At 45.4% G+C, this 22,014-nt stretch overlaps 7 protein-coding genes across 7 annotated transcripts; 2 read left to right on the forward strand and 5 right to left on the reverse strand.

Moving 5' to 3' along the window:
• Window positions 1–608: 608 nt before the first annotated feature.
• TREMEDRAFT_72651 (uncharacterized protein) lies at window positions 609–2,667 on the forward strand (the record flags this gene model as incomplete). The annotated part of the gene is made up of 5 exons (XM_007002050.1): window positions 609–631; window positions 805–1,173; window positions 1,220–1,433; window positions 1,633–2,055; window positions 2,438–2,667. 5 exons carry the CDS (start codon window positions 609–611, stop codon window positions 2,567–2,569), a joined length of 1,161 nt encoding a protein of 386 aa, XP_007002112.1. The 3' UTR covers window positions 2,570–2,667.
• A 1,092-nt stretch (window positions 2,668–3,759) lies between these two features.
• TREMEDRAFT_21025 (uncharacterized protein) lies at window positions 3,760–6,089 on the reverse strand (the record flags this gene model as incomplete). The annotated part of the gene is made up of 3 exons (XM_007000388.1): window positions 3,760–3,863; window positions 4,098–5,576; window positions 5,837–6,089. Coding segments are annotated over 3 exons (1,836 nt in total), but the record flags the coding sequence as incomplete, so codon positions are not given.
• A 1,399-nt stretch (window positions 6,090–7,488) lies between these two features.
• Window positions 7,489–12,514, reverse strand: TREMEDRAFT_70623 (uncharacterized protein). The gene is made up of 6 exons (XM_007001933.1): window positions 12,359–12,514; window positions 9,395–12,091; window positions 9,237–9,337; window positions 8,192–8,949; window positions 7,841–7,981; window positions 7,489–7,644 (listed from the first exon to the last, which is right to left on the reverse strand). Exons 1-6 carry the CDS (start codon window positions 12,386–12,388, stop codon window positions 7,571–7,573), a joined length of 3,801 nt encoding a protein of 1,266 aa, XP_007001995.1. The 5' UTR covers window positions 12,389–12,514; the 3' UTR covers window positions 7,489–7,570.
• A 237-nt stretch (window positions 12,515–12,751) lies between these two features.
• TREMEDRAFT_58246 (uncharacterized protein) lies at window positions 12,752–15,393 on the reverse strand (the record flags this gene model as incomplete). The annotated part of the gene is made up of 14 exons (XM_007001132.1): window positions 12,752–12,860; window positions 12,957–13,181; window positions 13,321–13,347; window positions 13,395–13,524; window positions 13,599–13,641; window positions 13,789–13,935; window positions 14,110–14,250; window positions 14,351–14,381; window positions 14,522–14,709; window positions 14,755–14,922; window positions 15,117–15,147; window positions 15,197–15,216; window positions 15,262–15,285; window positions 15,352–15,393. The coding sequence occupies 14 exons, from the start codon at window positions 15,391–15,393 to the stop codon at window positions 12,752–12,754; spliced, it is 1,326 nt and encodes a 441-aa protein (XP_007001194.1).
• A 309-nt stretch (window positions 15,394–15,702) lies between these two features.
• TREMEDRAFT_58247 (uncharacterized protein) lies at window positions 15,703–17,395 on the reverse strand (the record flags this gene model as incomplete). The annotated part of the gene is made up of 12 exons (XM_007001133.1): window positions 15,703–15,765; window positions 15,813–16,047; window positions 16,187–16,274; window positions 16,359–16,401; window positions 16,447–16,575; window positions 16,623–16,751; window positions 16,795–16,801; window positions 16,844–16,971; window positions 17,014–17,080; window positions 17,125–17,225; window positions 17,276–17,306; window positions 17,358–17,395. The coding sequence occupies 12 exons, from the start codon at window positions 17,393–17,395 to the stop codon at window positions 15,703–15,705; spliced, it is 1,059 nt and encodes a 352-aa protein (XP_007001195.1).
• A 797-nt stretch (window positions 17,396–18,192) lies between these two features.
• Window positions 18,193–20,070, forward strand: TREMEDRAFT_58248 (uncharacterized protein; the record flags this gene model as incomplete). The annotated part of the gene is made up of 4 exons (XM_007001134.1): window positions 18,193–18,992; window positions 19,036–19,309; window positions 19,351–19,932; window positions 19,975–20,070. 4 exons carry the CDS (start codon window positions 18,193–18,195, stop codon window positions 20,068–20,070), a joined length of 1,752 nt encoding a protein of 583 aa, XP_007001196.1.
• Window positions 20,071–20,866: 796 nt separating this feature from the next.
• On the reverse strand, window positions 20,867–21,739 carry TREMEDRAFT_58249 (uncharacterized protein; the record flags this gene model as incomplete). Its single annotated transcript, XM_007001135.1, has 1 exon — window positions 20,867–21,739. One exon carries the CDS (start codon window positions 21,737–21,739, stop codon window positions 20,867–20,869), a length of 873 nt encoding a protein of 290 aa, XP_007001197.1.
• Window positions 21,740–22,014: the final 275 nt, after the last annotated feature.

Below are 22,014 nucleotides of genomic sequence, written 5' to 3' on the forward strand. Positions count from 1 at the left end.
TTCTGAAGGTGAAAATGGCCACCCGCTCGGATCCCGCAACACGAGTCATGGGGAATATGATTGATGAGAGGGATAGGATGGAGAGGGCTCAAGATAGAAGGTGGACTTTGTCTTCTACGTGGACCAACTTACAGAGGTTCAGACAAAGTTGGATGGGTATAATGATCTTGAAAGCTAGTATATCTTTAGGCCAGGTGAGTGTTTTAGATCTTCCGACTGTCTCGGATCACTCATCCCTTGCCGCATAACTGAATGCCCTTCATTCGTATTACTTCAACCAGCACTTCTACGAGTTATACAAAAGGATGTTAAGTGGTGATTGGAGGTGATGTTCATATGGTAAATAAAAGTACTCGATAAAAAGCTGATATTCTCGATAGGTCTTGGCACTTCTAATCCTCCTCATCCTCTCTTTCATCCTTCCTTCCCCACTCAATCACTCTGAAACTCAAGCCCGACCAAGTCGAAGTTGTCCTCATCCTGTGTTGTTCCAAGTGTGGATGGGTTTGAACGCTCTGAGGCTCATCATCTGCTGGTCGGCAAGTTGTTGGATTTGTACAAGGAGGAGACGACGGGAGAGGGTCCCTGATGAGGAGGAAGGGGAGGAGATGGTCGTGCAGACACAAATTCAGTCAGTGTTTCCTTACTGCATTAACCGCTTTGTAATCCTAATCCCGCCTTCCTTTCGTGTGAAATCTACCGTCTCCACGCTCTGCTTCAGGCCAGTCACGCCAGCGAACTCTCATTACTCTCATTGAAGTGTGAACATACTTTCCATGCGGTAAGGATCACGCTGATACTCAGTTCAAATCAAAACCCGTCGACTATCCCAGCTGTCCCTATTGTGCAAAGAGATCCCTTACCACAACCCATTTACCCCGCATCATCCTCTTCGTCTTCCCTCACACCTACCGCCACCTCTCAGACTGCCCACACAACACAATGCACAGACCTCTCGGGTTCCACCCCTACGCTACACTCAAGTGCTTCCGAGCAGGACAAGCATCCAACCTCTCACCCATCTCAAGTCGCTCCGATACCTCCAGTCAACGGCATCGGAACACTATCTTCTTCCTCGGCTGTACAAGTCCTCGATCCCCAGACAATCGAAATTACTCGACAACGAGCGGATTGGAGTAGATGGGCTGCAAAAGCCGACGATCTAGCCCCATTGTAAGTCATAATTATCAGAATGATAGATCGTAAATTGACAAAAGAGTGTTTCGAAACTCATGGGTCTTCTAGCACTCAATATGTTCTTACTTGGTCATGTAATCCTTTTCTACCCTCCACCATCAAAAACAGAAACATGTTTCCATTCTGCTCCTACTCTATGGTGGGGAGTTATGATTGTAGTGGGAGTTGGATGGTTTTTGATCTTACAAATATTGGTTGTTGTGGTGATTATTGGTTTAGGTGGAGCTTTGATTATGGTCAGTTCTAAGTTTTTCGGCTCCCCGTCCTTCTGACCACACCTTTTCAGTTTAAATTGGCTCCCTCATCATTCCCTTCACATTCCATCATCAACCAAGAATCAGTTTCTGAACCTGTATCATATCATCAGCGTTTGTGTGACAACTTTATCTTTGGCAGAAGACGGGGTCACAAGGGATATCGAAGCTCACCTTCCAGAACCTCTTACGAAGATTACGAATCATACCTCCTCTCCCTCAACCTGAACCTCCTCGTCCACCACCATCATCAACATTATCATACGATGAACTCATATTACTCCGATCGGTACATTACCTACCGGCACTTGTTCCCACTTCCGATTCATCTTCTACAAATGTTCCAAACGATTCAATCCTCACCGACAAATCAGATTCTACACATTACAAAGGTTGTAACCGATTAACACTGAACACTGGGTTTTGGCACATAAGAGGAGAATTATGGGATTGTACGAAATTAACTCGTCCATGTGTTTACTTGACACCGGACGAAGCTATCTGCGTGATTTGTCATGAGAATTATTGTCAACCGGATGGGGTGGGAGAGGTAGTTTATACAGCTGATGTTCTGAGATTTTTAGGTTGTGGACATTTGTTTCATGTGAGTCAAAAGGTTTTCTCATTCCTCCCTTCTTACTGCTCCATCTTACTCTTCACATCGTGTTTTACTTTGGTCAACTTCTCATGTATCCCATCCCCTTCCGTCAAAGTCTTACTTCAAGTTCGGTGATCGTGTGAACTGATTCACTTGGATCATTAACCGATCTTCAATTGTATTCTCCCTGTAAAGTTCTTCACACGAATCTTCAACCACTTCTAAATCCCATTCTTCTCCACACTTCTTCCTTCCATATCATCCCTTACCCCTCCTTCCTTCAGAAACCAAGTTTTCCCCAACATTTTTCGTTCATCTATCTTTTGAACATCTTCCTTCAACCCACACACTATGTAATATCATATTAACACACATGGCTGACAAAAAGCAACATTGCATAGATCGATGGTTACAAAGAGGATCCGGTAATTGTCCAATATGTAATCAATCCGTCAGAGAAACTTCTCTTCCTGGCTGGTCTAAAATTCCTCGTCGATCATTACCGACTCCCCGTCGATAGACAATTTACATAAATATCAATGTTAGTGTTGTTACCTACCGGTATAGATACAGGAAGGATAAGGATGTTCGACTAAATTATGAATTAATGCGAATAATACAATTTCCTTTTTTCGGTCTTTGATTGACTATTTGCCTTTTTGTTATAAAAAGTCATGGGAGATGGATATTTGTATGTATGTTATTTTTTGCTTACAAACTGCAGAGGTGTTAATAGCTTTTTCTGAAAGGATTCTCTAACGATGATGATCTGATATGGTGTGGATGATAGGATGTACAAACCCTCGAATGACTTAGCTGATTAATGTCACGCAGAAAGTATCCTAGTTCTAAAGTATCATGTAAGACCGCTCACCCCTTACCTCCAGACTCTACGAGTACTCTACCAGACTCATTCAGCATGACCGTGTTATTCACTTTGTTGCTGAACACAAACAGACATCAGTGGAGTTGGAGTTTTAATATAGGAATGGGGACAATGCGTGTGAGAAGGTTGAAAAAATTATGTGTAAATTCTCTATAGTCTATGAGAATGCTAATAGTGAGTCAGGGACAAGTACCAACATAGCAGAAACAGATACAAGCGTAAAAGTATGTTCCATCAAAAAGCAATGCATCATGCTAATACCTAATGCTACATAAGATAAAAACCCATCTATGATCTCTGAAACCCTCAAAATTCCCTTCCCACTTCCCAACTTCATCTCACCCTCACACAATCCCTCGGGACCTTAGAAACTCCAAACGTTATAAACCTTTGTCATTTAGAAATCCGAAATCTCATAATACCCCCACATGTTCAAATGATCATTCATGAAAGTATTCCCCCTCTTCTCCGGAATACGTACCAGGTGTATAATACCTAGTCTCCCCAGATGTCCCGCTCACACCACTTGTATTACTCAATCCTCTATTCATACCTGGACCATGAACCACCCCTCCGCCTCTGGCTACTTTGTCGTATGCATCTTGTGCTGTGGAATGACGTTTTCTTTCGTGGTTTGAAGGAGAATTGGGGACATCAGAATATTCGATGATACTTTTTTGTCTGCCTAATGCCGTATGGGAAGATTCGGCTGGGAATGTAGTCGAAATGGGATTAGAAGATACAGGTGAGGAATCGACATCGGTATTATCAGTCTTGTCGTTTTTGCCTTCATCGGGTTGAGCGGACTTTTCATCAATTTCAACAGGTCGGATAGCTTGACGGGATGAATTGTCAGATGCGACGAAACGATCTACTTCGAGACCGTCTTCGATTCGACGAGTGCGACGACGCCAGAGGTAGCCGTAGCCTTTGAATTAGCGTCAGAATTTCGAACAATTCATTTGAGGATGTGATTTATCCATGATCTCCCCCCACACGAATCAATAGTGGATAAGGGCAGCCTCGGGGGAACAGCCTGAAACAAAGTCAAAGTATTTGTGAGCGAGAGAATTGCCAGATGGAACTGGCAAGCGATAAGGAGAAAAAGAGAAGGAAGGGGTGTGATCCGGGGTATAATCAAGAAAAGAAGTTGATAACTCACCGGCATTCCATATCAATCCCAAAAATAAGATAACAGTAGGAACACCAAACAATATGATCATAATGAACCCAATGACTGTCCTAGGTATCGCAGCAACCTTTATCGAAGGTATAAAAGCAACCATTAAACCTGCCACCGCTAACCTACATGCGCTCAAAAAACTGACGATCCAATCTCCCTTCTTGTCTTTGTGCGGTCGACAAACAACGAGCGAGACAAATACAACAGCTTCCACCACGAGATTACCGATGACTTGGACCCAAGCGGAAGTAGGCCCCAATGCTGTGAAAGCGGCACGGACAATCATGGCGAGTACCAAAGGTGCGAACCAGAAGAAATGATATGTTTGTCGATAGGGTCGGTAAAGAACTCCAGCGGAATGGAACCATTTGTAATTTGTATACAACGCGGAGATGTCTGGTGCTGTTGAAGATGGTCGACGATCTCGGAGGAAAGAAAGGTAGACGGTGATGGTGAGAGGAACCAAAGTGAGAAGGATGGCTAGAACTGCGAGAAAGATGGATAATCCCGAATCACCAGTTTTGAATTGTAAGAACCCGAAGATCCATATTGGCAGAAAAGCGAGGAGACAGAGACGAAGAGTATTCCCAAAGCAAAAATCCCACCACATGTTTCGTAATCTTACAGCCCAGGTAGTTTTGGGACGAAAACGTTCGACGAGGAAGACGATCAGAAATAAAAGAGCATGAGTGGCAATGAAAATTGCGCACAGGGAAAGGAAAACGAAGAACGCCGTGTCGAATGCGTTGGCTGAAGGGATATTGAGTGTGTTGACATAAACAGGGATACCGGTGTCTAGATCCGTCGTGGCATTTTGATCTATAGTGGATGGAATCATGGCTCGACTGTCTAAGGAAGGAATAATCTCTCGAGGTTTGAAAGAATTCTCGGCAATGAAGGACTTGAGGGAAGAGGTCGACTGGAAAGCGTCGTTAATATCAACGACAAAAGTGTTATAGGGTGATAATTGACGGTCGATGTATTGAACGTCGGAATATGCTTCAGAGGTTAGATGTCCTCCTGTTTTCATGCGTAATTTGTCGATACTGCTCTGTTCACCGCTTGACGAAAGCAATCCCAATGCCCAATGGAAATTCTGAGTAAACGCCGAGTAGACGCTAGGGTAGTTGAGATGCATGAGACCGGTCGCACCTGCCGATTGGAATAGGTAAAGGATATCGAACCATCGGTATTGTGCTGGTGATGGGGAATTGGCGAGGATGGTGTGGAATAATGCCACTAGCAGAGCGAGGAGAGTGAATATGCCGGAAACCCACATCACGACAGGTTGCCGTGTGGACCAGCCATTGGAAAGAGTCGCTTGGAGACATGCGGCGATTTCGTTGGAACCTTGACGGAGGAGTTCGACACGAGCGTAGGCTTCGATATTGGGGACATGCCAGGCGATGGAGGGAAGTTTGGAAGTGTATTTGAGAGGTATGGGATAAGTGCCGTAGCCTGAGTGTCAACGTGGGTTGTGTTTTGATATCACGAGTCAAAACGTGGAAACCCTACATGAACCACCGCAATGTATGATCTGACCTCCTACGGCGTCCCCAGATACAAAGGATACAAGCACCGTAGGGTCGAGACCACTAAGGGATGGTCGGTAGGCGAAGGCTACATAGAGAAGTTGAGGAGGACAGAGTATGGAACAAGCTGTATAGTGGGCAGAAGGAGGAAGGATTGGTTGGAAGAATCACAAAAGAAGAACTCACCAGTAAAGTTCACTTGAGGTAAAGGACAAATAACCCCGGCGAAATAAGAACACAAATCCAAAGTTTGATTAACAGCCTGTATCCCATAAACGTTCAGATATATATTCGCAGAAACGTTTAAATTGCTTTCGACAGATGCGAGTGAAAATGAGAATGTGACTGAATGATTGGCGCGATGATAAGCTATTTGGAAAGAATCAATGAGAATCGCTTTCGATTCGGCACAATATGTCACTGCGTCTGTAAAAAGAACATCTTCTGCTTTGCTGTGATGGAGAAAGGGCAGGGTCAGGAGGAAGAGGTATTTGGGAGTGAAAAAACGCATTGTGGGGGGTTTTCTAAAGTGGTCAACTTCATTTTTTTTCTCAAAATGAGTTATGGTCAGACTCGATGTACCACGAGGTAGTCTCACAAAACGTGGTCAACCCCATCCCATGTCCTACGGAACCAGGAGATAGTATGAGATGAATGATACTCTACCGCCATAAAGAGGGAAGAGGGAAGAGGGAAAAGAAGGGACATACCAAAATAGGTATGACCAAAACAGCTCTTTCCAACTTGGTCTTTACCGAGAAATGTTTTCGACCTCGAGTGTACTAGTGTGAGAAGGCAAAAAAAGTCGTCAAAGTCGAAGATCGTGATCCCCAGAAAACACGTTTCCCACTTTATTGTCCCACGTCAGTCGGGAGTTGTATACATGTATCGTAATGGTATTGTTCCCTTCAAGTCGATGATGCCGTTCAACGCGGCGGTGAATGAAATTTCCAACAGATCAAAGGACTATTTTCGTCATTCGTCGTTTCGTCGATTTTCCTTATTGTACGTACTGAAGATCAGTCGTAGTACTTGGTTCTTCCTTCCTTCTTTCCTATATGTTCTAGACTCTATTCTTTGAACATGGATTGGAGAAAGAGAGTAAATGAGAGAAGAGAAGAGGGAAGAGATGTATTAATTGAGTGAAACTTACAAATTGATGGCTGGCCGATGGCCCACGGTACCACGGTAATGGATCGTGGGAAGAAAAAGAAAGGCTCGGTATCAAATCCGGTTCGGTTTCTGACCAGCTGCCAAATTGATGATACAGTATATAGGTACACTCAAGTAGGTACTACGCACTACAATATGGCTGCAGAGTTACTGCACAGACGACGATGAAAAGGGAAAAGATGTAACAGAGGAGAAATGATGACTTGAGATTGAAGAGATTTGAGTAAAGACCAATCTCCGGACACCACGTCATAGGGAGAAGCTACTAGCGGAAAGATAAAGACGGCACTCCACTCAAAATCCCCTCTATCTCTCACTTGACCCGATATCACCATGCACCAGATCATTATAGATGCGGAACCTTGTGCTCATGCTTTCGAATATCATACCATCATATCCCTTCTCATATCTGCCCACTTTGTTCGTCTCACATTGTCAAAGGGAATAATGGTTCAATGACGATGACGTTTGAATCCTGCTTGCGGCGGTGCAACGCTTTCGGCTAACTTTGAAGATGACTCAGTAGCAGTGTTCAAGTAGTTGCCGATGAAAAGCACCCGACCCGCGATGACTGCATTAACATCTGTCTTTGGAGACAACCAAAATCACGATCTGCTTGACCATGGCGACGACAACTCAGACGACGTCGAGTAGGAACAAATAGCAACTAGCAACCATGCATCAGCATCAGATGAGAAGTGTATATCAACTGATTTATTTTTTCCTACACTTTGACCCAACATCGACTTAGTATTGATGTCGAGCAGGACGTGAAACGATGGATAAGATGGCATTCTTAGCTCCCACCACTGAAGTTTCGTCTGACCGTCAGCGGATTACTCACACAGCATAGCATTTGCTCTACTCGGTAACTAATCATATCTCTCCCACAACTTCTATCATCACACAGTATCACATGGACCCAGAACCAAGAGTTTTAGAAGCGAGTAAAGGAAAGTGGCCGCTTGGAAGGCAGGACAGGGGACAACTCATAGCTGACCGGAAAGAACAACTCACTACCATAGATCGTGATCAAATCATCATCCTTCCCCACTTGTATCTCCGCACCTGTCTCCGCTCGCAATCTAGATATAGTAGCCCCTTTCGACCCGATAATTCTCGGAAAGGCAGATCTCGGTAAGCCGGTCAAAAGCCCAACTGTCTGGTCAGCCCGCACTCACGGTCGTATTGCCTCTTCCAACGTACGAAAATATACTTATTGCTGACATTCCAAGCGATGTCCTGGATCACCGCGACGAATGATAAAGTCGGACTCATGATGGGTAAAGAAGAATCAAACGTGACACGGGCGTAGGGGTAGATATGTGAGAGGGTATGACTGCACTCATCGGGGAAGCTAAGACTCACCATGAGAAAGAGCTTTGGCCTTCTCCACAGCCGCCTCCAAAACCGCCACCGCCGTCTCCAAATCCTCCTCTTTAGCTTTCACCACCCAACTCGATGTCCCCTCATCCCCGTCCTCATAATTCCTCCTCAATTCAAATTCTCCTTCTTCGTCCTCCGCGTCCAAATCAATCCTTGCCGTCTTGGCCGCCAACCCGTTCCCGTTCATATGTTGTTTCACTTCCACTTTCTGCGGGGCCTGGGGGATCGTCAGGAATCCCCCTGCTGCTCTGATCTGTCGAATGAGGGTAGGCTGATTAGCGATTGCATGGAAATACTTGGATGGGATATCCACAGTTCTAGTCGGGAAATCAGGTGTTGACCTTCCCCCTCTCGAATCGTTCCTTTGGGCACGTTCGGGTGGTGTTACTCGAAGAGTTTCAGCTGCAGCTTCGCAAGCTTCCTTGGTCCCGATGACTTTGACAATATCTTTCGGATCCGCATCTGTTAGTTCGGAGGTGTTTGAGATTTCACCGACAAAGTTGTATTGTCTCGAAGCGGGGAAATGGATGGTCGTCCCGGTTTTACGTTGAAGATCTAGTAGAGCGGAACCGCCTCGACCGATTTTGGAAGCGTGGTGAGAAGAAGGTACAGGGACTCCGATGATGATGGTTTGGGAGAGGATGGAAGCTTGTTTGGTGAGCTCGGTGGAGAGTGCTTGGACAAGTTTAGCGTCGCCGCGGAGTCTGACCTGATCAGGGTGCTCGTCGCCTGCTTTGGGGCTGTGGTGTCAGTCACGTCCCTCATCGTCCGGAGTTCCAAGTGACTAAATGACTAACGACAACTGGCTTCGATAAGATGTGTAACCCGAGCTCTCTGTATCTTACAGACCCAAGACTCTGTGATGAGGCCTGTGGAAATGGTTGGAGAGGAGGAGAGATGAAGAGGGGAAGGAAGATGAAGAGGTATAGTAGAATTGGAGAGGTAGAGGATCAAGTAAGAGAAGCCTGAGAGAAAGAGAGAGAATGAGGGAAAGAGACTCGGAAGACCCAATAAGGACATAACTCACAAAGTCACCATACCAGTCTGCTTGGACCCCTCTGCTGGTCCACCACAAGCCACGACCAAATCACGTATTTTCTGTCCACCAGGACCAATCAAAGATCGATGCTATTTATCAGTACAATTAACCCCGACAACTTCCATTTCAATATCGAATCAACTCACGTATTTCGGATCGATAGTCACCGTCAACTGTATGTCATCCCCCACTTCTTCCACCACAGCCAAAACGGCCTTTTTCGCAGCCGCAATAGCCTGTTTATCTCCTTTTACAGTAACACTAGTCTCTCCATCTCCTTTTTTATCAATATCAATCATGGCTCCAGTTTCATCCTTGATCCCATTAATCGTAGCTCCTCCTTTTCCCACCACCTGCGCTACAGCTTTGGAAGGGATGGTAAAAGTCAACGTTTGTCTTGATTCCGCTTCGAAAGCAGCAGCTTCTAATAATTCTGCTTTGACAGCTGCCACACCTTTCCTACCACCTCGTATGGTCACTTCATCCGGTTTAGGGGAATCTTTATCTCTAGGAAAAGAAAGTTTGACTCCGTATTTTTCTTCTAGACGTACTGCGTATTTCCCACCTACACCAATGAGTGCTGGTTGGATAGCACGTTTAATCACGACTACTTCTGTTGTTTCATCTTCCAACTTCTCAATCTGTGCCTTGAGACGTCGTTCTGCCTCTTCTGCGGCCTCTTTCCTTCCGATAATCTTACACGCCACCATTACTTTCTTGGAAGATTTTTGATTTTCGATATCGTCAAAACTGATCTTCACTCCTAAAGACTCGCGCAGTTTGTTGATAGCTCCACCTGCTGCTCCGACAAGGTGAGGGACGTGTTTCTTGTCAACGTTGAATTCGACAGTATGACCATTGATGATATCATCATTTTTGGCATCTTCTACGATTTTCAAGATTTGTTCTACTACTCGTTCCACTTCGGTAGAAGGACCTCGCACGATGACATCGTCTGAACCTTCTTTAGAACCTGCCTTTGAACCGACTCGAACGGAGACGATTTGATCTTCGCCGATAATAGCGTTGAGAATCGTTCCAGAGGGTCCAATGATGAATTTATGCCATTTCCTATCGACATCCAGTGTTTCCGTCTTGATGTCGGCAGCTCCCTTAGCGAGTTCCTCCAGCGCTGTAGATGCGGAAGACAGTAGTTCTTTGAGTTTCGCATCCCGAGCTTTCTTGTCTGAAGGTAGTGAATCGAGAGGACCGGTGTAAACAAGAGCCACATCTGATGATTCTTCCGAGGCGGGTGGGAAGAGGGTAGCAACCGTGTGAGCGGTTTCGAAAGTTGTAATTTTGCTTCCTTTCTTACCAATCAAGATACTGTGAACGAGAGGATCGATCTCGAGGGTGGTTACTGCGGAAGGTGGGATAGATTTGACAGCTTGAGCAACTTCCTCCTTAGCTTTCCCTACGGCACCTTTGTCTTCCCCGACGACTTCCACTACAACATTACCAGAGGCGATGGAAGCTGTGAAAGGTGGATAAACTTTTACTCCATGTGTATCAGCAATACTCCGTAGTCGGTTGGTACGCTGCAGATACCTCAATACACGTTTGGCGTGCGATAGTGGGTCGGAAGTATTGGGACGATGAAGCTGTACCAAATCGACTTGTTCCACAGCGATCGCATTGGCTTTATCCATGACTAGGGTGAGAGCAGGAATGAGTGATGATTGAGGTCCTCGAATAACACATTGATCGGAAGGATCTTCCACAGGAGGTAAATCGACAATACAACCTGTCTGGTCTAAAATGTCCACTGCGGAAGTACCGACCAAGAATCGATGTTGACGTTTCGGAATTGATATTTTAAGTTCCCGAAGAGTATCGTTCAATTCTTCATACCTCCTATTTATTTCTTCCACTACCATTTTAACCTTTTCTCTATCACCCTTGATCTTGATAGATAAATCTTTGGTAGAAACACTTTCATCTTCTTCACCTTGTTTTTCCAAAGCTTTCCATACGGCAGGAGGAGGAATATGAATTTTGACATCTTCCGAATCCAATCCTTGACTTTTCACATGTTTAGAGATGAAAGGATAATAAGATGAAGGTATAGTTTTGATACTGGTCGATATTTGAGATACCTTATTAGCTATCAAAGCTAAAATTTTACTTTTCGCATCCGAACAAGCGACAGAAGGTCCAGATATAGAAATGGGAACATTAGGTTCTTCCGATTCTTCATCATCATCTTCAACTTCTTTCGGTTCGTAAGTCGGTAAAGTTTCTCTTTTAGGAATATCAATCTTGCAAGTTGTAGCCTCTGTTATACTTTTCAAAGTAGCGCCTTTTGGTCCTATGATAGTACCCAACGTGGTGATGGGTACATCTACAGTTATAGTGACAGGTTTACTGATACCCCTTTCGATGATCCTACGAGCATATGCTAAACGTTTTTGATCAGCAGCACGAATGAGAAAAGTTTTAAGACCAGTTTTCATTTGAGTGCTAGATTCCACCATTGCACCAGTTTGTTCTTGAGCTTTCTTGACCGTTTCATTGACAACTTTGACAGGTGCGAGATCATCAGAAGGGATAGAAAATGAATCGGTGAATGGATGAGAAGCTGCCGTTGGAGCACCTATACGACCTAAACCACCAGGGGCGGGGGGTTTACCTTTGGTTGATTTGACAGTAGAGGGTTTAGCGGACCAAGCGGATATAGCGGGCTTGATGAGGTTCGCCTGAGGTGCGGCAGATGGACCGAGAGAAGGGAAAGCATCAGAGGATGATGTGTCTACCGGAATAGGAGTTGAAGGTTTGTTGGTTGGACGAGGAGCAGTGGAACCGAGCGTGGGGAAAGGGTCAGGTGCACCTTCGAGACCATGTCGCTGGAGATTAGCATGGTAGTTTATCACCAGCTGGCCACTTCATCTGACATCCCAATGTATACAAAGCTCATGAAGGGGGCGATACAGAAGAAGATGCGACCTGGAGTTTCGTTGATGAAGGGTAAACGCCCTCGAAACTCTGGGGCAGAATATCACGCCAGCATAACACCAAACCGACATCTTCTCCCGCATACTGTGCCCACACACTCTCCACAAGTGAGACGTCCGTACTATAGAGAAACATGTAGGAATGGAGACTTTACCCACCTTTTGCAGCTCAGCAGCGGTGAAAGCCATCCTGATGTTATGGTTGACCTATGAGACCCCCAGATGTTTTTTTCCAGATTACCGTTGACCGTTGACTGTACGACCTAAGACCGTTGGGACTACAGAGAGATGATTATCACTTTCGACGCGTTCTCTGTGGCCTGTGGAAATGACAAGAAGAGATATATGAAAAGGGGAGGAGGAAAGTAGAGTAAGTTACTCGTTGCTGTGTGTCCCAAAGTGGCATGTGGCGTTTAGATTACGTCTCAATCTAATTATGCATTTTAGAGGTACTTGGTCAATGATCAATGAACGTGTCCATCTACTCTACATTGCATCAAGTATCGCGATCAACTTACCATTCAAGGCTCTTTATTCTGAAGAAAAAGGGTATCAACTGGTCGCTTTTTCACTCTCCCCTCCCCTGCTCTCATTGTCCCTTCTCTTTCTCCCATGATACTTCGTCACCATTGTGGCCATTTCCACCGTCAAAAAACTGTATCTGTTCATCAGCACTCGATCTTAGCAAACACTCGACACTTGAATACTTTCAACTTCCAATCATATCGAAAGAGGAGAGAGAAAGAGAGAGACTGACTTATTCTTCATTTGTGACAACATAGTCCTCGAACGACCTCCATGACGCCAACGCCAAGAAATGTAACCGCTCAAGAATCCGAATGCGGCCCATAATTCAGTGAAATAATCGATAATGTTGATCGTATCCCACAAGGCTTGTGATACTTTATATTTGACATAGGTACCATCTTCCTGTAGATGTTTTTCATCGACATGGTCTATATCATCCGATTTGGGTCCGATACTATTTCGATCAGTTTCTACCGCATTTTGTTGATTATATATACTTCCAAATGATCGAGAGGAAAACAGTAGGAATGTTCATAAGGGACGAGTAAACAAAAGAGAAGACTTGGAAACCAAGATAAGAGAGAATGACTGACAACTCATTTGCCCCATACGCCCAGAGCCTGAGTATTAGCATCATGTTTCATCGAAAATTGAAGAGGAAACATACATGTAAGCAGAGAATATGGCCATTTCTAAAGCGGTAAGAACCGACGTCCAGAGTTTTCCAGCGTCAGATTTAGTATAATACTGAGTGGATGAGATGATGTCCCCATGTTCAAGGATATCAATCATAAAGGCTGTTTCGTTAATGATATAGACTCTACCACTCTTGATACTCTCACTCGCTCCTTGCTGATGTTTAAGAACTCACTTTGATAAAAGAGGACCATGATGACCAATTTGATAGCCAAAAACTGTCCGTCAACTCCATGTCTTCCAGAGCGGTGCACTTGTCGAAAATACGACACAGTGGGGGTCAGATATGGGTCAGAAGGAAAGTAAAGAGATGGAAAGGGGTGAAATGAGAAGGAGTGAGATGCATTTGAGATGGAAGGAATCACCTTATGAAGAACTCTTCTCCCCTCAAGCTCGGCATGACAAAGCGTATGAAACACCAGTAAAGCATATATCGCGATAGTGACGGAGATAAAGTTGATGGCGGCGATCCATAATCCTGCAAAGTGTACCGAATATACCTGAGGACAAAGCTTTTCGTCAGTTCTCTCATCCCACCCCCCCTTCTCTCCCCTAAGGGAAATAAAGATCTTCCATCAGAAGGTAGGGTAAGGTCGAAAAGATGGGGTTGAAAGTGGGCATGTTGCTCCGTATGATCAAATAAGACCATTGAGATCAGACAAAACAAGGGTCAAAATGGAGCTCACCCAACCATCAGCTTCTCCAAGGATCCCAGCCACGGAAAGAAGAATCCGAATGGGCACAATCTGCAATACGGCGATGAGGATGAATTTGACAAATCTTTCTGAGGGTTGATAATATGATCTCCAAAAATGGCATGTCATACACTGTGGGTGAGTCATAATCCATAGTCATTCTCCGAAGAGTAAGAAGACGATCAGATAAGAGAAAAATGGGAGAGATGGGAGGCTTGAGAATGATACCAACCCAAAGCTTGAACCACCAGCTAACGGGAATACTACCTCATCAGTCATTTTTCTCAAGTATCGGATTGCTGGTATAAATTAATTAGCTTGGATCGAAATGCTTGAGAATGAGGTTAAAAGGTTAAATGAAGAAGAAGAGGTAAGAAATGAATAGAAGAGTATGATAACTGACGGATACATCACTCCTTTATACGGTTCTTCCCCTTTCTCCTTACATGCCTTAGCTTCATCTTGAACTTTTTGATTCAATCGATCGAAAAAATGTTGTTCTTGTCCAAATGGATGATCCGTCACTGCCAACACCACCAATCTATATAATAATAGAATGAAAGATGCAATTGCTAAAGCATCCCAAGTGCTCTTTTCATCAGTGATCTAAAGTAATAGAAGGGAGGAAAGACTGACTTCGATAAGCTCGAAATATTCGTATTGCTTAAACCATTTGAAAGCTAGTAATGAGATGATGGCGTATACGAAAGGTAAAAGGATGATACGAAGTATTTGTTTTTGTACCAATGGGACTCTATAGCTATTGATATGTCGCCAGAAGTTGTAGATGGTGATGACACACGCCTGGTGATGAGCATATAAATACCGCCAAGACATCTCCGGGCAGCCGGACCACCGGCATTTGTGGATCCGTGTTGATCGGCGGACGAAAGTTCTCTCCCTTAGAAGCGGTCGCGATCGAGGTAAGATGGAGGACGAGAGGATAAAGTAGTAAGGTAAAGAGGGGGAGAAAGGGGAGAGGGAAGAGAAACACTCACTACTACCGTCGATATGGAGATCACGGCCCACCTATGGATCAGCCAGATTTCATGTTTGACATGACAAGAATTCAACTGACATTCCTTCTTGCGTGGTCCCCTGCCCATGTCAGTAAACGGACCTATGTCTCAAGGTAGAACTCACGCCACATGTTGGACAATTAGTCCACTGTCTGTGTCAGCTCACCCTGCCACTTCGTACACCATAAAATTCATGACCGAAGCCACCACTCACATCAATCTCCTGCTCCGCAGGACAAACCGTAGCGCTCGACATGATTCCGGATGATAAGATTTTCCTAACCTATCAGCCAAGATAGTGTCAATAGTCAAGTCGAGGTGACGTCTAATTTGTGGTGAGAAAGAAATCCAGAGCCCCTTAAACATTTCCAACGATATCCTACCAATCAACGCAGCCTAGTTGAAACAGCTCTTCCCCATAGGAGAAGCTCAAAGGACTGTGTCTCAGCCTGATTAGATCTGAACAAACCCCTAGAAATACGGCAAAGGATGCATTCTGTATTCTCATAGCTCACGCGGGTCCAATAAGTATTAGGAATGTTAGTGGTAAGTACAGTCAGAATCTTTATCCTGATTTTTTATGTCTTGGGTTTTTATCTCCTGATTCTGCATGATGTAACTTATTCAGCTGGAGTGTAAGCCTGGTCAAAGATGTTTGAAATTGTGAGAACGTACTCTGTGCGTTTGAATGAAAGATTTCTCCTTTTCTAGGGCGATACGACCGAAGAAACGTACGCTGCGACCGAGTTCCCAAAAGAAATCCACAATATTGGCAGCATCGAGGACCGCTCTCCAATAACCGTACCGTCCGTTGGGTTTACGAAGCACCGATTCTGCTGGTGGAGAAGTGTGTCCGGCCTTTTTCTCTGAATAGTGCTCCAATTTTGGAAATGCGCGGCTATCAGGTGTGCTGGCTGTCAGCAGGCATTCAATTCAACATTAGGTCCAGAGGGAAAAAGGATAAGAAGAAAGCATCTTACAACTCTCTATAGTCAAACGCATGACACCTGCAGATCAGTATACGAGGAAGAGGGGAAAGGAATTCTCACATGAACGCTGCAAAGAAGACCATTTCCACCACCACAAGAGCTGCTTCGTAAGCGTGGCCATGTTCCACCGCATTATAGTACGCATTGGCTTGAATGTAGCCATGATCGACTAGGACCGAGATTATCAAGCCTGAGTGGGTTAGCTAAGAATTACACTCTGAATTACACCTACTTTGTATTATCACCAGGCCCACAAGAACTTTGATGGACAAGACCTGTAATGGTAAGACCAGGTTCTGATCTGCCGTCATAAAACTCACCTTCCTCAACGGCTTCTTCTCTGTTAATTCATGTTTCAAGACGTGTTGGAATAACATGAGACCTAGGAGTGCCGCTAAGGCCGAGATGGCGTTCAAGGCGGATAACACCACGCTGATGGTGCCGCAGTCCTGCAAGTCAGATATCCATCATTCTCAAGACGGCCACGAGAACACACCTCGTTCTTGACTTCGAGGTAGAAAGTGACCATCGCAATGACCGGACGAACAACCACGAACTGCAAGACCGACAAGAAGATTAGAGGCTGGAAATATGGTCTTGACGGATGAATGTTTCCACAACAGCACTAAGATGTCAGCACATGTGCGGGTAAGGGTATATCAACCCACAAGCCACCTGAACTGTCAGCGGATGAATACTACCCAGACTCAAGCTTACCAAACGTGCTCCTCGATCTTCTTTTCGATTGCGTCTTGTCGCCCTAGCTCGATCTTTCTTTCAATCGACATGGCTAGCTCTAAGATCAGAAGCAGAAAAGCAGCCACCGTGATTGCTTCCCATACTCCCTTCCTGATCAGTTTGAGCAATTCTAACATGGCCGGACTCACAGCTACTAGGTCGAGCGGGGCGAAATATTTGAGGTAACGGAATGCGAGGAAAGATGCGATAGCATAGCTAAGTTGTCAGTGATGTTCGAGTACAGATAGAATGCAGCTTACACAAGGGGCATGAAAATGATTCTCAAAACCTGCTTTTGCGCTCCTCGATGGTAGTAGTATATAGCATGAAGGGTCATGTGACCGAGGGTCAGTATTGCAGTCTGTCGTGTTAGCTTGAAACGTTCATAGTGTACTACTTGGATAAGCTCACCACAACTAAAGCCAAAGCGGCTATTGCCCATCTGCACGATGTTAGTACTCGTACATGGTGATCACTTGTGCTGATAGCTCACAAAATCTTCTGATCATCGTCCTGTATCAAGTCAGTCATGTTGGTATGAACAAAGAGGGAACGACTCACTCCACAACTCCAACAGTTGTCCCACTGCACCTGGTCAGCATGGCCGACTAATGTGGCTTATGACTCACCGAGGACTCCACGACAGGCGGACACGACATGAGTAATCAATGTAAGGTCAATATCATAACACAGGTGAGAATGGTGAGATTTGGATAGCAGAAGTCAGCAAGGAAGCTTGGCGGCCCGTATGCCGAGAGGTGAACCTTTCAACATGACCATGGTCGGGGTGGCGAAACGAGGGATGGAGGGGAGAGAAGATGAAAGGAGTTTGAAAGAAAAGTCAAAACGGCTTTGCAATGGACGGTGGCGGTGACGAGCATATTGTAAGTCTGAGGGTTACCCTCATGGGGTGAGGTGAAGCATATACCCACTCTCAGCTTCTGTATACAGTAGGTTTTGAGATGAGAGATGGAAGAGAGAGGGAAGAAAGTCATTGTCATCGTCATCGATCACCATGACAATTAACTCTGACGCAACTCACATTCCACACCTATACACCTATCTTCTTTCCTCTTTCTCTCTCATTACCTCTTCCTTCCTCCTCACCGATCACCCTCTTGTGTCTAGACCTGTGAATTATATAAAGTCTGATACCTCTTGGCCAACTGTCTTTTCTCTTGACGCCAAATAGTCACTGTACAACTACTCTCTTCCTCTTTCACCCACCCCGTTTCACGAGGTTCCCTTTTGGGTCCTCTCTTCACTTGTCCCTTCACCCACCCTCTTCCTTCTTGTTATTCACCAATCCTCTCTGGCGTATCTCTCACATGCGCTTCACCCTCTTCACCGCCATCTACGTTGTGATCGACGCTTGTATATCCCTCTCCTGTCTCTACCTCATCGTCCTCTTCATCCTCTTCGTTCATACCCCCCTCATCATCTTTGGTCTCTTCTCCGACGCCATACGTCGTATAATGCTTGGCAAGGCACGTTTACGTTCTTCTACTCACTCTGAACCTCCTTCACCATCCTATCAACGTACCTTACCCACCCCTTTATCAGCTTCGTTGCCGCTGCCCCCTCAAGCTCGTAACACTTTTGTACCCGACCCTCGATGGAGCGACAGCGACGTTTCCTCTGATCGCCCTGCTTCCGATGGGGATGAAGCCGACATTGACTCTCATGGAGAACAAATTGATGATCCTATCAACGAGCCGGCGAATGAACCGGCAGAGAAGAATACTTCACATATCGACGAATCTTTCGTTTCCGCTGATATGTCGGCAGAACTAGATCTAGGACCTCAAATGACACCATATGTACGTCGACAGGTCGTTCGTGACCGAGAAGAACGTCGATCCTCTCACATACGTTCTGCACCTTCTCGTACGCATTCTTCTGGAGGACCGGCGGTCACTTCAACGACAACACCCTCGACCGAACCTCTGAACTCAGCTCAGCAACAACCTCAATCAGCTTTCCTTCCACCCTTCCCTTTCAACAGACTTTCCATGTGGCGTCAGGAGCAATTGAGGAACTTGAAGACGAGCAAGATCACTTCGACCCAGATGAAACGCATCACAGCGCTTTATGGACCTCTGTCACTACCTTATGCTCGTAATCCCAGGTGAGTCACATTCAACATAACATGATCGTCGCTGATGAACAAGCGGTGTGGATGCTACACTACCGGAAGACGACATTGTACCTGCGACGTACCAAACCAGCGTGGATCGTTTCGAGACCGCTCGGTCGACTACAACCGCCGCTGTCGTCCCGCTGGAGACACGTAGCTCTGTCATTCCTATCAAGCGACCGCAAGAAAAGGTATCGACGATCAACAAGAGCTCAAACCCGCTTAGTCAGCTTGATACGAACCAGAATGGCAACACTCATACACTCTCTGTTGCTCGCCAGGAGAAGAGCAAGAATAAAGAGAATGCAGTGGGTCAATCCTAGATCACCAGATCTCTTCTGACTATCAGCGTCCTTCGGAACATATCAAGTTGACTGTTGAAAACAATCGCCCCGCCCTTGCCCCTCTCCACTTGGTAGCATCCAAACTCACTTTCAATCCCGTTTCACCGTCTCCAAAATCCAACACCAAGACGGTACTTCTTGGTCTCGGAGTTCCCTCTCTGCCTACTATACCCGGCTCACCTTCTGTGGAGACTCACCAAGAAGTCCCATACTTCAGTGACGATCTGCACAATTCCGCCGCCATGGATTTCGCCCATCTGCACTTCGCCACCGAAGGAAGGAAAGTCAGTGACCAATCGAGCATTACCAACACCTTCGGTTCCCGCGTCACTTCAGACTCTACACAAACATCTAATAGCACCAACGCATTGCTCAACAAGAGCGTGACACTCGTAGAGCCTTCTCCCAGCAAGGCGGACTCTAGTAAGAATTGGAGGATGCGACCGCACAGTCCATCAGGGATAAAAGGGATCAGGTTTTCTACCCCAGCCAGGACGGCAAATAAGGATATTGACGTGGCGTATTCACCCCCGTCCTTGTCAGCGGCGGTGATGACTATCGATGCGTTATTTGAGAAATTCAGCATGGTAAGTCGACACATTCAGTTGGAACGGGACACTGATGGTAAGGATGATAAAGCTAAAGTACCTTTCAAAGCACCTCCAGTCGGTCAAGTCGTCAAGCATAGCGCGAAAATCCCTATCACTCCTGTGCAGGACCATTAATGTCAACTCGACTCTGAGCGTTTCTGTCCCAAACATGTTTTCCGTCTCTCGTTCCTCGGTCCGATCATGTCAATCCCTCAGGTCTCTTCATACACTCACCCAATACAGCATTACAACTTTTCATTTTACAAGGTCTCTCTGTGTATACCCAGCATACAACCATTGAAGTGTCAGCAAAGTAAGTAGATTCGTTTTATATTATGTAGCGCTAGAGCATAAGTCTTGAGCAGCATCCCATGCATTGATGTCGTCGGAAGGCGGACGCTCTTCTTACGTACATACTGATACTAAACAGTTCTCATTGAAACAACAGAAATAGAGTCTATTCAAAGGAAGGAAGGTAGAGGTGGAATAATTGAATGTTTCCCCAAAGCATAACTTGAACAATGTATACAGACTGATCAAGGAATAAACGGGGAACCCTTTTGGGCATGATAATGTTGGCATCTTTATGACCCCCAAAGCCGGTGAAGCGGCCAAGGGGACTTCGAAAGAGCCTACGATTGACGATAATGTGAGTCATGTTTCGCACAACGGCAGGTTCGATAAACTGGGTCATGTAGCATAGGACATGTGATATGGGGCATGGAGCATGTAGCACGTCGGTATCGTCAGATACATAATTATGATCCACATCAGTCCATAACACGAGTCAGCATGGGGTAGACAGAAATTTCATGGCCAACGATGCAATGGTGATGCGGAGAAGTCATCCGAAAACCTACTTCATCAGTCCATTATCTTTCTCACTGAACTCTCAACCAGGACTGACCCTTTGTATATCATCCAATACATATCAAATCCTTCTTGGCTTCTTACTCCTAGTACCTCCAATCTTAGCCGGCGTTCTATCTTCTACACCAGTTATCAATCCCCTAACTCTTTCCCCTTCTTCTCCTAATAAACCACTAACGACGTTATACCTTCTTTGATTATACAAACCTTTAAATGCTACCATTATTCTCATATCTACCACTCCTCTGGTTCTGGGATACCTTGAAATAAGGTCATCAATCTTCATAGCCATTTTCTTCCCAGCAGCACGACAGGGTTCCGGCTCTGATTTTTTAGATCCTTTATACTGTTTATCCGATCCACCTGTTATAGTTGCGAACATTGGACCGACGGAATCGGAGAAAGTCAGAAGGACATTGTTCGGGGAACATGTGATAGTTAATAAGTGTGTATATGAGGCTGAGTGATGAGGAGAGGTGTTGAATGGTTCATGACGGGGTATATTCTTGTTTTTGTTGTTGTTTTTAGATTGAGAGTTGAGGGAGGGAATGGGACGTCGGAGGAGGTTGGAAAGTGAGAAAGTGGGTGTACGAAGGGGAGGTTTTGGGGTGGTTTCTGGCTTGGGAGGATCCGTCGAAGTTGTCGGAGTTGTGGATGAAGTGGGGGTGATAGCATCAGGAGTAGTCTCGGATAACAGAGGATTTGGATTTGTCTCAGGGGGCAGAGAGGGAGAAGAAGAAGAGGATGAAGAGTGAGATGATGTTGGAGTCGAAATTGAAGGAGAATCTTCAAAAGGGGTCACGGTTGAATTCGACGACTCTTCTATGGAGTTCTTGTCAGATAAGGAATATCGGAGGTAAGAGGAAGAAGAGAACGTCGCCCGTGATATCAATCCAGGGTATGGGAGGAGATAGCGGAGAGGACGGAGGGACATGGTGTATATATATGGTTTGGTTGATGTTGAAAAGTTGGACGGGGAAGGGAGCAAGTTTGGAGAGGAAGTCTATGACGTGGGATTTGACTACGGTTTTGATAACGAGGAATGCGGGGTCCCACAATCTCTCCTCTTTCCGTTGGAACTATTTGTGGCCATGAACCAACTCGGGTTCATCAAGACTGAGTGATCAGACAGAGTAGTGTAACACTCCATACGCTGATTATTATCGGTGGGTTCTCATCTATAAAGTACCAAGGTATGATAAGAAGTTG

The sequence above is a fragment of the Tremella mesenterica genome, assembly GCF_000271645.1.
Source record: "Tremella mesenterica DSM 1558 unplaced genomic scaffold TREMEscaffold_1, whole genome shotgun sequence".
Classification (NCBI taxonomy): Eukaryota; Fungi; Basidiomycota; class Tremellomycetes; order Tremellales; family Tremellaceae; genus Tremella; species Tremella mesenterica.

Coding starts and splice junctions, on each gene's coding strand:
- TREMEDRAFT_70623 (XM_007001933.1), bottom strand. CDS start 12,388: ATGGCTTTCACCGCTGCTGAGCTGCAAAAG. Junction 9,338..9,394: donor TGACTATCGATCCGAAATAC/GTGAGTTGATTC, acceptor ACTGATAAATAG/CATCGATCTTTGATTGGTCC. Junction 8,950..9,236: donor CAGACTGGTATGGTGACTTT/GTGAGTTATGTC, acceptor CTGACACCACAG/CCCCAAAGCAGGCGACGAGC.